General features: G+C 47.2%; 1 protein-coding gene across 1 annotated transcript; it reads left to right on the top strand.

Annotated features, from left to right (window-relative positions):
• Window positions 1-3,990: 3,990 nt before the first annotated feature.
• LOC311129043 (transmembrane protein 53-like) lies at window positions 3,991-17,355 on the top strand. The gene is made up of 3 exons (XM_084161300.1): window positions 3,991-4,397; window positions 15,798-16,462; window positions 16,882-17,355. Exons 2-3 carry the CDS (start codon window positions 15,814-15,816, stop codon window positions 17,241-17,243), a joined length of 1,011 nt encoding a protein of 336 aa, XP_084017426.1. The 5' UTR covers window positions 3,991-4,397; window positions 15,798-15,813; the 3' UTR covers window positions 17,244-17,355.
• The last annotated feature ends 827 nt before the right edge of the window (window positions 17,356-18,182 follow it).

Here is an 18,182-nt window from a genome sequence, read left to right on the forward strand (position 1 = left end):
GTTGTGTCCTCATCCCAGAGTGCAAAGAGCCTTGGCGTGACCCTGGACAACACCCTGTCGTTCTCCGCTAACATCAAGGCGGTGACCAGATCCTGTAGGTTCATGCTCTACAAAATTCGGAGAGTACGACCCTGCCTTACACAGGAAGCGGCACAGGTTCTAATCCAGGCACTTGTCATCTCCCGTCTGGATTACTGCAACTCGCTGTTGGCTGGGCTCACTGCCTGTGCCATTAAACCCCTACAACTCATCCAGAATGCCACAGCCCGTCTGGTGTTCAACCTTCCCAAGTTCTCTCACGTCACCCCGCTCCTCCGCACACTCCACTGGCTTCCAGTTGAAGCTTGCATCTGCTACAAGACCATGATGCTTGCCTACAGAGCTGTGAGGGTACGGCACCTCCGTACCTTCAGGCTCTGATCAGTCCCTACACCCAAACGAGGGCATTGCGTTCATCCACCTCTGGCCTGCTGGCTCCCCTACCTCTGCGGAAGTACAGTTCCCGCTCAGCCCAGTCAAAACTGTTCGCTGCTCTGGCACCCCAATGGTGGAACAAGCTCCCTCACGACGCCAGGACAGCGGAGTCACTCACCACCTTCCGGAGACACTTGAAACCCCACCTCTTTAAGGAATACCTGGGATAGGATAAAGTAATCCTTCTACCCCCCCTTACCCCACCCCAAAGAAAGAAAAAAAAAACATATTGTAAAGTGGTTATCCCACTGGCTATAAGGTGAATGCACCAATTTGTAAGTCGCTCTGGATAAGAGCGTCTGCTAAATGACGTAAATGTAAATGTATAATGTAATGGCCTTGCTATTGAGAGAGGCCACTGTAGGCAGACCTGGCTCTCAAGAAAAGACAGGCTATGTACACACTGCCCACAAAATGAGGTGGAAACTGAGTTGCACTTCCTAACCTCCTGCCAAATGTATGACCATATTAGAGACACCTATCAGATTGCACAGACCCACAAAGAATTTGAAAACAAATCCAATTTTGATAAACTCCCATATCTATTGGGTGAAACACCACAGTGTGCCACCACAGCAGCAAGATTTGTGACCTGTTGCCACAAGAAAAGGGCAACCAGTGAAGAACAAACACCACTGTAAATAAAACCCATATTTATGTTTGTACTTTAAATATTTGCACATCGTTACAACACTGTATATAGCCATAATATGACATTTGAAATGTCTCTATTCCTTTGGAACTATTGTTAATTTTTAATTGTTTATTTCACTTTTGTTTTATTACTATTTCACTTGCTTTGGCAATGTAAACATATGTTTCCCATGCCAATAAAGCCCTTTGAATTGAATTGGAGAGAGAGAGAGGTAGAATCTAGCATAGATGAGAGAGAGAGCGAGAGAGCGAGAGAGCGAGAGCGCGAGAGAGCGAGAGAGCGAGAGAGAGCTCAAGCAAGAGATATGAAGAGAGAGAGAGTTTTGTGAGTGTAATGTTTACTGTTATTTTTTTTGCTTATTTCACTTTTGTTTATTATCTATTTCACTTGCCAATAAAGCCCTTATTTGAATTGAGAGAGAGAGAGATTGAGTGAGAGAGAGAGAGAGAGAGAGAGAGAGAGAGAGAGAGAGAGAGAGAGAGAGAGAGAGAGAGAGAGAGAGAGAGAGAGAGAGAGAGAGAGAGCGAGCGAGAGAATCAAAGGGAGAATGAAAGAGGAAAAGAAAGGGATTGAAATAGAAAGCAGGAAGCCACAGTGGAATCTCCACACCCCTCTGTGGGTGGACCCTCTAGCCATTTTCTACCTCTCCACCACCCATCCCTCTCTCTGTTTCCCTCTCTTTCTGAACAATAGGTTCCATGGAGCAACAATGACTGCTGGAAAAAAAAGTCTGGTTGAATATGCGACAGCAACAGGGGGTGGTCTGGGCTGAAGGGGAAGGGGACATCTTTCCAAACACACCTCAACGCCTCGCAATGACAACACACACAGCCAAACTGAAAACCCACCTACACACACACAGCGCCACTGAAAACAGACACTGACACCTCACACCTCACACTGACAACATACACACAATCAAACTGACAACATACATACACACAGCTCCACTGAAATTATACACTGACAACATACTGTACACACAATCAAACTGGCAAAACACACATGGCCCTGGTGAAAACCCAATGAGTAGAGTAGAGTGATAAAGTGAGAGGGAGGTTTCGAGGTACATGGGACCCTCCTCAGCTAAAGCAAAAAATAAACCTTTAATTAATGGTGATATGATTAGCGCATTACATATTTTATAACCAATTGAAATATATTCTTATAGTAGTTAATAATCTCAAAATGAATTATAGCAATGTATTTCAATGGTTTTAACATAATGGAGCTAATTACATCATCATTGATTAAAGGTTAACCAATCAGAGATTTTCTTTCCTTAGCAACAGTAACTAGAGGCTTGGTGTTTTGATATGGAAACGAAGAGGTTGGGCGTAGCTAGATTTAAAAAAACATTCTATAAGGAGTTCGAATTAATTCAGTTTGACTTGCTTTCAAGGCAACGGAAAGAGTATCGCATTTGGACGTGACCACCAGTGTGCACTTCATTCTGCCGTGAGTGTAGACCACACACACAGACAGTTCAAGTTTTTGATGTCCAGCCAGACCCATTTGTAGCTCCAAGGCCACAGCCTAAATTGTTATGGTTCTTAAAAGAAGCTAAATTCTTTATAGTCCATTTTCACAGAAGCAGATTAGATAAATCCAAGGTAAAATTCTGTCTTAGCCGATGACTAAACATAGGATCCCATTGTGAACATCAGTTAACCTTGGATTATGCCTCTAGCCTCAAATTTCTTCGGCAGTGTATATTTAACTCAAAGAAAATGAATAGCGATGGACGGTGGTAGGCCCGAGTACGCAATGTTAACTTTTATGCCTTTCCCTTAACCTCACTGAAGCCTAACCCTCGCTCTTAAAACTAAGCTTAGTTCGATCCCAATACCTAAGCTTAAGTTGTCACTCTGCCAGTTGAATATGAACTTCCTTCAATTCCAACTTCTTAAACATAGTCCGGGAATAGTTTCAGCCATAGAAAGCATATCCTCTGTGATGCCTCCATTTTTCCATGTTCTTCAGTCCTACATGTGCAGGCTTTTGTTCCAACCCAGCATTAACACAGCTTACGCAACAAAACAACTCATAATCAATCCCCTGATTCATTGAATGATGTGTATTAGTAATGGGCTCAGTCAAAATCCTGCATACCCTGTGGGTCCCTAGGACCAGAACAGAATAACACAACAATTCTACCAATGATGAGACATACAGTACCAGTAAAAAGTTTGGACACACCTACTCATTTAAGTGAATGCTAAGTCTCCAGTCCTCATTACTTTAGGAAAGGAAAGGTGAAATCCGTTCTATATTTAAACTAGGCCTCAACTTCCACTTTGACAATTGACAAAGTAATGCACTTGGTGTCTGGCACCATCATGTGGCAGCACAGGGAACTGCTTTGGTATGCGTCTACAGCAGTACAGGTACTTTTCTACATGTCTGCTAACAATCCTTCATGACCAATAGAATAACATACAGTAACAGCATCATGTACTGCAGTCTGTACATACTGTCGTATTATTAGATACTTTGACGATGAAAGGTCAAATTAGGTGACATGACATAGGCCTACTTTCCCAGTATGACCCCTCAGCACAGATCTGCCATCATGGCCTAAATAACATAGGATAGACACCGACATACTTGGCAGGAAGAGGATGTTATTTCAAATGTGCCTCTGTCGAACAGCCAAGCGAACTCTGCCTGTTCCTATTTTCTCAATAGTTCCTTGTCCACAATGTATGAAGTCAGAGCGTGCGAGAGCAAACATTTGTGAAACTATGATAAATAGGTTATCCATTTACACTTATTTACAATGTAATGATGACAGTTCAAACAGTCCTAAAATGTGACGGAAAGACATGTCATATAATATAATTTATGTCCGTGGATCGCTACCACCGACCTGGGCTCTCATGTGACGTTTAATCGTAAACGGGAGAGCGCATGTGATAACGCAGTTGAGTTCGTTTTTGCGCGCCCACTGCATGAAACCAAGCGCACGAGCAAAACCAGGACACGGAAGCAGACGCGGGGCGGCGCAAAATCGAATAGACTCAGGATCTTGAAAGCTGTGGTTATTTCCCACCCTACTCGTATACCGAGTTCGTTTATAACAGACGGGTCAAATTAATGCTCGAATCTATTTAACGGGTTAATTCACAGAAAGAAGACTGGAGGATGGGTAGATATTCAACCTCTATGACGATTCTCAAATTCTTCATCGGGTACAGTTGCAGAATGCTATGAACGCTGCTTGCTGTGTGTGACGTTGGCTTTGTTTGAAGAAGTTGCATGAAACTGGGTATGTTAAAATGACAGATGCGGGGCTATTTAACCATTTGAGTATTTGCCTAATAAAAGTTGTGGCATGAAGAAGTAGAGCATATTAACAAAGGTCTGTTTCTGATGAAAATGTACCTGTAAGACTGCCACATATCAGCACATAGACAGGCTACACACTTGGTTGTGTTGTTGAACTGTCCAAAGCTTAACACATTTGTGTGAACTGTCCAAAGCTTACAAAGTTCATGGAATTTATTTGCTTCTTTTGGGGTCTAATATGGTCGCTAAATTTATCTGGCCCGGACGTGGCCCACATCGGCCACTTTTGTGTGGCCCACATGTGATTTGGAATTAGGGCCCTGCAGTGGCCCAGATGCGGCAGCCTTAACTCAGCCAGAATTTACCCACCTTGTAACCGCATTTTAGCCAACAACTCAGGAAAGGTTCCCTTATGGCCATACTGCCATAATGAAACCGGAGGTCTGCCATAAGAAAGCTTCATTTGGGCCGCAAATTCCAAGAGACACTTTCTCTGGGCTAGATGCCCTTGTAAAGAAATTCTACAACAATAAAGACAGGGTTGGACTGTGATTTGTACATTTTATTCACAAGCAAAAGATAAGACATACGATGATAAAACTACAATGTGGCTATTCTTGAGCCAAAACCCCACATTTAGTTGGTCCAGACAGGACCAATTAACAATCTGATTCACAAGTTGGGAAATCAAATTACAGCAGTTGAAGGACAATTTCAGTATTTAGGACACTAATCTGTATTTATCATATAAATGCCATGTTATAGAAGGGTGAAGACACATATATATATATATATATACAATATACTGTGTCCTCGGTACAAATCCGCCCCACCTAGTCCAATGGCATTGCCAATGTCTAGTGGGCAGATAACCAGAATATGAGCCATACTAATCTGAACCAGCAGATAGATAACGTCACAATTCCGTCAATACTTTATGACTGGTCTAATAGTAGTGTAACAAAGTTACAAAAACGATTCCCTCATCATTCCGCCCCAACCCAGTAACACTGGTGGGCAGATACATAACATTCCCTCTACTGTACTGAACACTTCCCACTAAAATGAACCGGAGTTACCCTCCAGTGCCTATGCTACCCTCCAGTCCCTCGACTTTTTGGCGCTGACGGAAACATGGATTACCACTGAAAACACTGCTACTCCTACTGCTCTCTCCTCGTCTGACCATGTGTTCTCGCATACCCCGAGAGCATCTGGTCAGCGGGGTGGTGGCACAGGAATCCTCATCTCTCCCAAGTGGACATTCTCTCTTTTTCCCCTGACCCATCTGTCTATCTCCTCATTTGAATTCCATGCTGTCACAGTTACTAGCCCATTCAAGCTTAACATCCTTGTCATTTATCGCCCTCCAGGTTCCCTTGGAGAGTTCATCAATGAGCTTGACGCCTTGATAAGTTCCTTTCTTGAGGATGGCTCACCCTCACAGTTCTGGGTGACTTTAACCTCCCTATGTCTACCTTTGACTCATTTCTCTCTGCCTCCTTCTTTCCACTCCTCTCCTCTTTTGACCTCACCCTCTCACCGTCCCCCCCTACTCACAAGGCAGGCAATACGCTTGACCTCATCTTTACTAGATGCTGTTCTTCTACTAATCTCACTGCAACTCCCCTCCATGTCTCCGACCACTACTTTGTATCCTTTTCTCTCTCGCTCTCCTCCAACACTACTCACTCTGCCCCTACTCAGATTGTAATGCGCCGTCGCAACCTTCGCTCTCTCTCCCCCGCTACTCTCTCCTCTTCCATCCTATCATCTCTTCCCTCTGCTCAATCCTTCTCCCTCCAATCTCCTGATTCTGCCTCCTCAACCCTCCTCTCCTCGCTTTCTGCATCCTTTGACTCTCTATGTCCCCTATCCTCCCGGCCGGCTCGGTCCTCCCCTCCTGCTCCGTGGCTTGACGACTCATTGCGAGCTCACAGAACAGGGCTCCGGGCAGCCGAGCGGAAATGGAGGAAAACTAGACTCCCTGCGGACCTGGCATCTTTTCACTCCCTCCTCTCTACATTTTCTTCCTCTGTTTCTGCTGCTAAAGCCACTTTCTACCACTCTAAATTCCAAGCATCTGCCTCTAACCCTAGGAAGCTCTTTGCCACCTTCTCCTCCCTGCTGAATCCTCCTACCCCTCCCCCCTCCTCCCTCTCTGTGGATGACTTCGTCAACCATTTTGAAAAGAAGGTTGACGACATCCGATCTTCGTTTGTTAAGTCAAATGACACTGCTGGTCCTGCTCACACTGCCCTACCCTATGCTTTGACTTCTTTCTCCCCTCTCTCTCCAGATGGAATCTTGTGACGGCCGGCCGCCCAACAACCTGCCCTCTTGACCCTATCCCCTCCTCTCTTCTCCAGACCATCTCCGGTGACCTTCTCCCTTACCTCACCTCGCTCATCAACTCATCCTTGACTGCTGGCTATGTCCCTTCCGTCTTTAAGAGAGCGAGAGTTGCACCCCTTCTCAAAAAACCTACACTCGATCCCTCCGATGTCAACAACTACAGACCAGTATCCCTTCTTTCTTTTCTCTCCAAAACTCTTGAGCGTGCCGCCTTTAGCCAACTCTCTTGCTATCTCTCTCAGAATGACCGTCTTGATCCAAACCAGTCAGGTTTCAAGACTGGTCATTCAACTGAGACTGCTCTTCTCTGTGTCATGGAGGCTCTCCGCACTGCTAAAGCTAACTCTCTCTCCTCTGCTCTTGTCCTTCTAGACCTGTCTGCTGCCTTTGATACTGTGAACCATCAGATCCTCCTCTCCACCCTCTCCGAGTTGGGCATCTCCGGCGCGGCTCACTCTTGGATTGAGTCCTACCTGACCGGTCGCTCCTACCAAGTGGCGTGGCGAGAATCTGTCTCCACACCACGTGCTCTCACCACTGGTGTCCCCCAGGGCTCAGTTCTAGGCCCTCTCCTATTCTCGCTATACACCAAGTCACTTGGCTCTGTCATATCCTCACATGGCCTCTCCTATCATTGCTACGCAGACGACACACAACTAATCTTCTCCTTTCCCCCTTCTGATAACCAGGTGGCGAATCACATCTCTGCATGTCTGGCAGACATATCAGTGTGGATGACGGATCACCACCTCAAGCTGAACCTCGGCAAGACGGAGCTGCTCTTCCTCCCGGGGAAGGACTGCCCGTTTCATGATCTCGCCATCACGGTTGACAACTCTGTTGTGTCCTCCTCCCAGAGTGCAAAGAGCCTTGGCGTGACCCTGGACAACACCCTGTCGTTCTCCGCTAACATCAAGGCGGTGACCAGATCCTGTAGGTTCATGCTCTACAAAATTCGGAGAGTACGACCCTGCCTTACACAGGAAGCGGCACAGGTCCTAATCCAGGCACTTGTCATCTCCCGTCTGGATTACTGCAGCTCGCTGTTGGCTGGTCTCCCTGCCTGTGCCATTAAACCCCTACAACTCATCCAGAATGCCGCAGCCTGTCTGGTGTTCAACCTTCCCAAGTTCTCTCTAGTCACCCCGCTCCTCCGCACACTCCACTGGCTTCCAGTTGAAGCTCGCATCTGCTACAAGACCATGGTGCTTGCCTACGGAGCTGTGAGGGGAACGGCACCTCCGTACCTTCAGGCTCTGATCAGTCCCTACACCCAAACGAGGGCATTGCATTCATCCACCCCAAAGAAAGAAAAAAAATATATATTGGAAAGTGGTTATCCCACTGGCTATAAGGTGAATGCACCAATTTGTAAGTCGCTCTGGATAAGAGCATCTGCTAAATGACGAAAATGTAAATGTAATGTCAGTCAGGAGTCATGTCATATACTGTATGTCTCCCTCTAAAGGAGCGGACCTGAAAGAGACCTACCTCCTTTAGTCCTGCATTCCTTTCTCCTAGCTCAAGGCCTCCCATCAGCTACGCTGAGTACAGACCGAGCCAAAGAATTAGAAGACATATCCAAGAGATAGAAACGGATAAATGGAGACGGTGACGACCACGACGCTGCTGCACAGATATCCTCTACCCCTGTTCCTCTGAAAAGGGCAGTAGAAGCCGCTACTCCCAGAGTGGAGTGGGCTCTTATACCCTGAGGCAATTGTCGTCCTGCTGCCTCATAAGCTGTCTCAATGCCTTCACAAAGCCAATGAGACAGACGCTGTTTCGAAAGTGGTCTACCTAGTGCAGCCGCACCGTGACACACAAACAGCTGAGGCGATGACCTAATCGCTGCTGTGCGCTCAACGTAACACGCCAAAGCGCGCACTGGGCACAGGCGATGGAGCCTTTCCTCTCTACTCTCCCCATGGGGAGAAAAAGCCCACAGCTCCACGGTCTGTGATCTATATGAGCTCTTAATAATCTTCGGCATAAATGCCGGGTTAGGACGTAACACTGTTCTGCTCAAATCGCCATTAATGGCAAGGCAGTCGGGTCTCGTCGAAAGAGCACACAAATCACTGACACGCTTAGCAGTAGTCAAAGCGAGCAACAGTGCCGTCTTCACAGACAGCATCTTGAGGGGAATTTGGTTCAATTTGTGTTCCCAAAAGGAAATGTTTCACCAGAGGGTGGCTGATGACAGTGTCTCTGCCAAACCCCTCATGACAAGCCTTAATCGCCGCTACAAACACCTTAATGGTGGCGGGCAATCGTTGCTTCTCAAAGAAGAACAACACACGGGGTCCACATTTTCTGTGGCACACCACTGTGAAAACAAGTTCCATTTGCTGGCATAAACCCTGGAAGTGGACCTGGCACGTGAACCCTGTATGGTTCTGATTAAGAATCAGATAACCCACGGCGCTCTAGCCTGTCCCTCTCAGGAGCCAAACCTTCAGTGGTTGGCCGATTATGGGCAACTGCCCTATCACGCCTCCAGCCTGAGACAACGCGTCCCGTTGATGTGGAATTGGCCAAGGTGGCGCAATCAACATCTGAATCATCTCTGCGAACCATGGAGCCCCTGGGCGATTGGGAGCCACCAATATTATTGACAGCCTGCCTGATCTCACCCTGGCTAACAGTGGGAGAATGCAGGACAGCGGTGGGAAAGCATACAGGAGAACTCTCGGCCACGGTCGGTGCGCAAATGCGTCCCTCCCCAGTGGCGGTTCATCCTGAGCTCGAAGAGAGAACCAAAGAGGGCAATGCGTGTTCACGCGTGACGCGAATAGATCCACCTTGGCTCTCCTAAACCGTTCCCAAATCTGGAGAACGATGTTTGGGTGCAGATGCCACTCGTCGTCTCGAGGACCCCCTCGAGACATGATGTCAGCCCCTACGTTCAAGTAGCCTGGAATGTGTGCTGCTCTCAATGAGCGAAGGTGCTCGTGAGCCCACAGCCACAATTCCTCCGCCGCCCGGTGGAGTGCAGGAGACCTGACTCCTCCCTGGCGATTAATGTGAGCTTCTGTGGTTCAGTTGTCTGACCAGACCAGCACATCGCGACCCCGAAGGGTAGACGGGAAGTGGGTCAGAACCAGTAGAACCGTTTCCAACTCTAAGAGGTTGATGTGACGACTCGAAAGAGGCCACACACATCCTATCGCTTGGGTCTGACATGTCCCTCCCCATCCAGTCAGAGAGGCATCTGTAAACACTGGAATGTAGGAGGACACTTTGCCTATTGGGACTCCGTGTGTGAGAACACGCTGGTCTCTCCAATAGTTCAGATCTGCCCTGAGCGGGGAACCACCACCGACGATGTTGACGCACTGGGTCTAGTCGTAGTTGGGCGAACCATCGCTGTATCTTGCGCATGCGCAGGAGTCCCAGGGAACCACGAAATGGGCCGACGACATGAGACCCAAGAGTGACATGACCGAAAGCGCCGTTAACGTGTGATTCGGACGAAACCGTCATAGGGCTAGCAACATAGCAACCCTTCGAGGGTCCGAAATTCGAGCCCTCATCGTCACAGTATCTATCTGTATCCCCAGATAAACAATCTGATGACTGGGCCAGGGTGCGCTCTTTTCTTCTCCTCGACGGCCCTCGCCGCCGCTGTTCCCCAACACTGAAGTGGTGGAACAGCCCAAGGCGGGCCTCCCAAGAAAGGGAGAGGAAACATTAGCGCGCTCTGAGAGAAACGGGGGCGCTGATACGTTGGTTAAACTCGTAACCTCGATATCCCGGCCCTCCGTGAACGCAGCACGGGTCTGATCCGCACTGACTGAGGCGTTAGCCTGAGACAGAGCGCCGTCCCCGAATAGCGATTGCGTCATCATTCCATTACCTGGCTGTGACTGCAGTCTGCTATGTGAGACCTTCACTACAGCACTCCTAGAAGTCTGTAATGTGAGGTCTTTATGAGGTAAAGCAAGGCGGCGCCTTGTTACCTTTTTAACACCCGCCTCATGTGTGTGTTCAACTACGCAACGTTGGTGGGATGAGCTACACTCAGAGTGGTGAGAGAGAGAGAGAGAGAGAGTGAAGGAGCTTGAACGTTCTCGGATGTATCATGGAAAAGGGGCGCTCTTGTGACATAGTCAATTGGAGCCAACTCTTTATTCAACACATCAACAACAACAGTTCCCTCCATACCCTCAACAGAAGGGTGGGGGGGAATAGTGGGCACAGTCGTACCTGCCACTGTGCCATCTCCCATTCTCGCCCCCTCGCCACGTCATAGGTGCCATCTCTTCTGGCCACCCTTCGGGTGCTTCCAAGAAGACGCTCTGACGACCTCTCTCGTCAACGGCACGGTCGGGACCTCTGGCTCCGCCGGAGGGGCGGGGCCCGCTTCTCTGCTGCTGGAAGTCGCTGCATGGCGCCGGGCACGACGCCTCGCTGTAGACCCCTGTCTACTTGAGGCAGTGGAGCTTGACGGTTGTTTTGGTGCAGGGCCGAGTCTTCCTGCCAGTGGCAGGTGTCTGGCCAGCTGCTTCCTCTCCTCGTCAAGCCTCATTAAACACTCCATCGCATCTTTGATGGCAACCCCAAACAGGCTGTCGTCAGAGATAGAGCCGCGTTACTGAACGCCCCCGTCTGTCTCTTTCATGGCTGTCATAGACAGTCAAAGGTGTCGTTCCACCACCACTGAAGTGGCCATGGACCTCCCCGCACACACAGCTGATGCCTGCGTTAAGTGGAGAATAGCGGCAGAAATTCTGGACGCCTCATCCACTTCCTCCCCAGTGAGCTCAGACTTACCCGTTGTTAGGCGGGACAGAGAGGCTGCTAGGAGGGCAATATTATTCGCCGCTGCAACGGCCTGGGCTCCCAACACGAAGGACTTCTCAACCAGCTGTGCTGTGAGTCGGTCCTTCTGTGTGGGTAGAACGGCTTTCTTGGACGAGGGCCAGGGACTCGAACCCGGCACGAGATACGCAGCCAGGGCGCTCTCGAGCCTAGGGATTCCCCTTGAAAAGCCCTGCTGTCTGCCTTATACTCTGGTGAATGGGAGGTATGCCTTAGCCGGCGGACGCGCCTCTAAAGGTGCCTCCCATGAGCCCTCCACATACTTACCAAGCGAGGGCATGGTCGGTCCCAGAGGCTCCGCCGCCCTCCTGGGCCTGGAATAAGGACCGCCCTCCATCATATCCACTTCCGGGTTGGAGGGAATGGGGGGCAGCTTAATCTGCAGGCGCTCGGCAGCCCTCTCGATGAGCCCTGGAAAGTCAGAGCGCAGAGAGGCTGTGGCGTATGATGTGGCTGCTGAATTCTCAGAGCCCGCATCATCATCGCCCAGGGATGAAAAAGACCTCGCCCTTTCCAATGGAAATGGGGTCTTAAAATCATGGGTCAGAGGGATGAATTGTTCTGCTGGAATATCCATCTCTTCCCCAATATCCCTGTCATCTCCTGAGTCAGCGCCCTCAGATGATGCCTCAGAAGCTGAGGCTAACACTGATAAAAAATGCCCAACGCTGCTTCCTCTCTTTCAATGAAAGGAGGGCGCAGCTGGCGCATAGTGGAGGATCTATGAGGCCGTCCCTGGCGTGCTGTGACCCTAGACACACAAAACATAAGTTGTGGGGGTCAGCAGCCACCATAGAAAAACAGCGATATTGAGCTCTGAAAATAGCATTTGGGGGTGGAAAATCTCCTGGTGTGCTCATTTTAAGACGACGTCGATGATCTGGAAAATCGACTGCGTTTTCTTCGTCCTGAGTCTTCGTCTTCTTATCGGCTTCTTCAGTCCAGTCCAGTCGTTGAAGATAATGGGAGGCTGATTGAGGGGAAGCGTCCCCTCTTATAGGGACACCTGTACTCCTATTGGCTGCAGGTGTGTGCATAATTTTGTCTCAGGCTGTTCGCTGCCTAGGCAGCGGGGTAAACCAATAGGAGCAGAGCTCCCCTATGGGGCGGAGCTCCACGATATAGAACAAAAATTGTGTCATTTGAAACTTCATGCGCAAACTTGTATGTCAGATATTGTCTCAAGACTGCAAAACTTACCGACACCTACAGACATGAACCATGATAACGAGAACTTTGCAGCTTGTTTTTGGAGCCTTTGTTACTATTTCCATCTCAGGAAGACAACGGCTGCTGCGGGAAGTTACTCAAAACATAGTGATATTTCAAAAAAAGTGTCTTCACCCTTCTATAACATGGCATTTATATGATTAGGGTCCTAAATATTGAAATTGTCTTTTAATTTGTATAGTACAGTACAGTTAGCACAATACAGCACATTAAATTAGAATACAGTAATGTACACAACGAGTCAAAAGTTTTAGAACACCTACTCATTCAAGGGTTTTTCTTTATTGTTACTATTTTCTACATTGTAGAATAATAGTGAAGACATCAAAACGATGAAATAACACATATGGAATCATGTAGTAACATGTCCTATTGTCAACAGGGGAATGGCATACAACATTATTATGACATGCCCTACTAAAACAGCTATGTTTTTAACAAAAAAAAAGTAAAGAGGGAGACTTTACCTTAAATGTCAAGTGGCACAAACTCTTCCCGCCTTCTCGTCTATACAGTAACGTCAGCTACATGCTAATGTTTGCCAAGCTAACACACATTATTTGGCTAGGTAACTAGCTAGCTAGCTATAATAGAACACTAGCCAAGCACACATATATATCTACATAGCACTGTTACTAGATAGCTACAAACATAAAACGTTTATCAAATAGCGTTAGCTATAGTTAGCTAGCTAGAGTACTCAGTAGTGGCCCCTTGACAGCTAACTCACACAACCTAAAAGAAAAATAAGAACTAGCTAGTGAGTAGCTAGCTACTAGCTAGTACACCTGCTCATTTAACTTGGCAGCTAAGGACATGTTAACTTAGCTAGCTAGCTGGCTATCACAAAGATCAAGCTCCTCGATATAGCTCACAAATGTTAGTCAAATAACCGGACAGCAAATCATTTCAGTTGACAGCCTACTTGCTATAAGTCCAATATAAACCTTGCTAGCTTTTAAGGCTACCTGAGAAGCTAGCTGACGTTTTTGGATAGCTAGCTAGTTGCCAGAAATTCCAAGCTAGCTAACCTAGCCAGATTACCTTGCCTACACTACATTTTGGAGGTCCAATTGCAGTTTCATATGGAAAATATATTATTGATAGCTAGCTAGCTAAGCTATGTAAAGGTCAGGTAGGGAAAAATAGCTAATTTACTGATTTCATTATGTTAGCTAGCTAGCTATTGGATGAAACCGATCCAACAACAGCGTTATTGCTGCATGTAGCTAGCTAGCAATGCTGTAAAGCAGCTCATTCTGAGGGATAAAGTATTTTGCAAAACTATTTTTAACTGGAATAAATGCTGCACTTATTAACAATGACCAACACAATTACAGTCAAAATAGAAGATTGTAAGAAATACTGTAGCCTACTATAATGAACACAACTCCATTTGTTGCCACTATCATGTATCCCAGTGTTTCTCAAACTTTTTGAAAAAGTACATGCGCGCACAATCTCTGCACAGATGTAGCCTGTCATTACAGCCATAAACGGTTGCAAACGGTTATGCATTTTCAAAATGCAAGATAGGCTACAGAAATAAACTGTGTTTTACACCAGCATTTGGACCTGAAAGTCATTCATGTTAGCAGCCAGTATCAACTAGGGATATATCAGGTCACTTCTCTGGAGTCCAGAGCAAGCAGAATCAACTAGGGATATATCATGTCACTTCTCTTGAGTCCAGAGCAAGCAGAATCAACTAGGGATATATCATGTCACTTCTCTGGAGTCCAGAGCAAGCAGAATCACATGGCTTACTTGTAGCAGAGGTTGCAGGATCGGATGTAAAGCATGTTCTGTCTGCACCGCCCCATCACTTTGAAGGGCCGCCTGCCTACAGAATGCTTGTTGCCAGCCGGGTAGCCCTGTTCTTCCTCACAAATATTGTAATACAGTTGCAAGCAGGGGCGCAACTTTGGTTTTAGAAGTGGGGGGGACATATATTTTTTTATCCAGTTGATAAACACTCCAAACAGCCTACCCAAGTGCTGGGAGGCGTCCACATGATCCTAAAGCACACCTTTGACATGTCCCCCCGTCCCCAGTGAAACCCACAATATTGAAGGCAGTGCGATGTTACAGCTGCATATCTTTAGACATATAGCCAGTAGCCAACCAAACTAGGCCTATCTGAAAAATGAAAATAATCAATTAAATCGCCAGGTAGCCTATTGTTCTGGCAAAGATGCGTCCATAGTAGATTGCTAAACTGTATTTTATATGGATGATAAACGTAGGCCTATTCTGTTTTTGCCAGGTAAAACTGGAGGAAATTAAACCGCCTTTGCACACCAAATCTGATGACTGGTCAACAATCAAGATGCACAACTTTTTGGTACTGAAGCATAGATGAGAATTTAAAGACAAATTGCAGGCAGTGGGTTCAGAACAACCACTACAAATTTAAAAAAAAAAAAAAAAAAACATTTTTTGGAAATTATACCACCACCAAAAAGGGCACTTTGGAAGGGCAAAGGTGCATGTGCTTTGCACAGGTAAATTCCCTATCTGTTCACGTGCCTGGACCAATGCAACTTGTCTAGACTGTCTCATGATAGCTTCATTACAACACTGTAACTGCACAACCAACTGAGTCTGTATCTGTAAACTACTATCTATGCTCTAACTGAATGAGTCAGCTGCCAGCCTGATCCCCCTAAGCTGGATCCCACAACCTTGCATGTGTGTCTGTGTGCACATGACTGTGTATGTAGGGTATACATTAATTTCACTTGAGGTATATTGGTTATGCCTCAAGTTAATTTTTAGTATTTTTTGTTTTGCTAATATTTCCTGGCCTGGTCCCTGATCTGTTTGTGGTCTTGCCAACTCCTGTCCTCATCAAGCCAAACATGACAATGAGTGACAAAGTGTTGGCATGATGGCACAGACAGGCAATTTTTCCCCTCTGTAACTAATCTTCCAATCCTGCTCTAATTCTGGCCCTTTTTCCTCCCCACAGTAACTCCCACTCAGACATGTCTACGCTAGTGGGAGAGGGGCGGGTCATAGCCCAGAGAGTCACCAGAAGCATCACCTACTACTACACCAGACGGACACCAGGGGGCGATACCCCCTCCCCCTCTCCTCCCACCATCTCCCCCACCCCCTCCTTATCCTCCCATCTAGACGCTCCTCTTCCCTCCTATTCCCTCTCCACCCCCTTTCTCTCAGACACGCCCTCTCACCCCACCGTTTCCTCAACTCTGACTCCTTCCGCTTCGGATGTACCAACCCTCTCTCCATCCTCGCCCTCCTCCTCCTCCTCCCGTCCCCTCCTCCTGCTCCTCCCTTGGCTTGGCGCCAAACCAGGGGCCATGGCGAAGTACCGGGACCTCTACCTGGAACGCGGCCTGGACATCCTATCTGTGGAGAGTGCTGTGTGGCACTTCCTGTGGCCTCGCTGGGGGCTGGAGTATGGGGCCGAGGTCCTGGAGATCCTGGACGACCCACGTTTCAAAGGGCGCCCCCTTCTGGTCCACACCTTCTCCATTGGCGGGTACACCTTCACCCAGCTGCTTAGCCAGATGGTCAGGGAGCCACACAAGTACCCGGGCCTGGCCCAACAGGTCGTAGGACATGTGTATGACAGCCTGGTGGTTGGGTCGCTGGAGCATATGGCTACAGGTGAGAGAAAGGGGAAGGAAAGGAGGTAGGATTGTCGGTTTGGATTATTACTCTGAGAAAGGAGAGGGATCTGTTACTGAGACGGTGTGTGTGTATATATGTGTGTGTGTATGTGGGTCAGTGTGTGTGTGTGTGTGTGTGTGTGTGGGTGTGTGACAGAGAAAAGGTCTGCACTTTGCATCTGTATTTGTCACAATGTTGCTGTGTGTGTTGAAGACCTAGTAATCATGCTCCCACCTTATCTCCTCTACAATGTTTGATTGGATTCAAATGTATTTGCTGAGTTTTTTTTTTTTTACACGTGTTTACTGTATGGGGAAATGACATAGGTTTATCCAATTGATTTAACAAGAATGTAAATGTAATTAACCTTGATCTGTAAATAAAATAATCTGTGTGTGTGTCTGTGTGTGCCTCAGGCCTGGGCAGGACCCTGTTCCCTCGTATCGAGCCCCTGGTGCGATACACCGCTATGCTATACTTCTGGCTCTTCAAGTCCCAGACGGTGCACTACTACGACAACGCAGTCCAGGTCTTCTACAACAGCCCCGTCACCGCCCCGGCGCTCTTCTTCTTCTGCGAGAATGATGCGCTGTGTGACCCCGTCGCCATGGAGGCGGTCATCGACTTCTGGAGGAAGCGGGGCGTTGCTGTGGAAACCAGGAAGTTGAAGGAGTCTGTGCATGCCGCTCATCTACGCTATCACCCGGAGGAGTACCTCTTGACGTTAGAGACATTTTTGAACTCGCTCAACATCGCCCCCCCCAGGGCTAAGATGTGAACGGCTCATGTGCTAATCACAATGGGGGGGGGGGGGGGGGGGGGGGATAATTCAATAAAGCCTGAATACTGCATGTTTTACTTCCCTGTTGCAATAATAACTACATATCCAATCCTGACTCCTAGCATTTTTGTTACCTATTATTATTATTATACTTGCCAAGGCCATGTGGGGCCATGTACAGATATAGGATCTTAATTTGACCAGCATTGTCGTAGCAAAATAATTCTCCAGCAACAGGATTTGAATGTTTAGTCCATAATGTAGCTTGAGCGGTGGTTAGACTATTAGCTGGACAAAAAAGTGGGTTACATGAAAAGTGCAATGCTATTAATATAACCGTGTGTTAGTGTGGATTTTCAGTGAATCTATGTAAATCACAAAGCTCATCTGCATTTCCTGCGACACAGGAAAATTCTCAGCAACAAAAGAGTGATCAAATTAAGTTCCTACATCTGTATGTTTGCTTACACAATATGGTCTATGACACAGTCCATACGCACCAGATAACAGCAAGGTCACTATGTTTATGGTGAAACACATGAGACACAGCTCACTATTCATTGATTCACAATAGAGATTGATTTAGTATTTGTTGTAAATATCGATTGTAATTGTTTTTACATTAGTATACATTCATTCTCAAGAGCTTGTGATAGGGACTAGGGTGGAAGAGAGAGAGATGAGAAAGAACCGGAGAGGAGGAATACAGAGGGAGTATGAGGGTAAGAAGAAAGGAATGAAATGGAGAGATAAGAAAATAAACGCAGGAGATAGGGAAGAGATAATATGTGAGAGGTGGAAAAATAGAGAGAGGCAAGAAGTCAAGATGAGGTACTGTACATGTAAAACAAGTCTCATTTTGTCCTGTCATCACAGTCCATATATCATGCCATCTGCTTTCCCCTGCTGTTGGTCACTTCTCTGATCCAACCCAAG

Source organism: Coregonus lavaretus (genome assembly GCF_964263955.1).
Source record: "Coregonus lavaretus genome assembly, chromosome: 5".
Lineage (NCBI taxonomy): Eukaryota > Metazoa > Chordata > Actinopteri > Salmoniformes > Salmonidae > Coregonus > Coregonus lavaretus.

Excerpts from the sequence above, each read along its gene's own strand:
- LOC311129043 (XM_084161300.1), top strand. The coding sequence starts at position 15,814 with ATGTCTACGCTAGTGGGAGAGGGGCGGGTCATAGCCCAGAGAGTCACC. Across the intron at positions 16,463-16,881 it reads GCTGGAGCATATGGCTACAG|GCCTGGGCAGGACCCTGTTC; the intron begins GTGAGAGAAAGG and ends TGTGTGCCTCAG.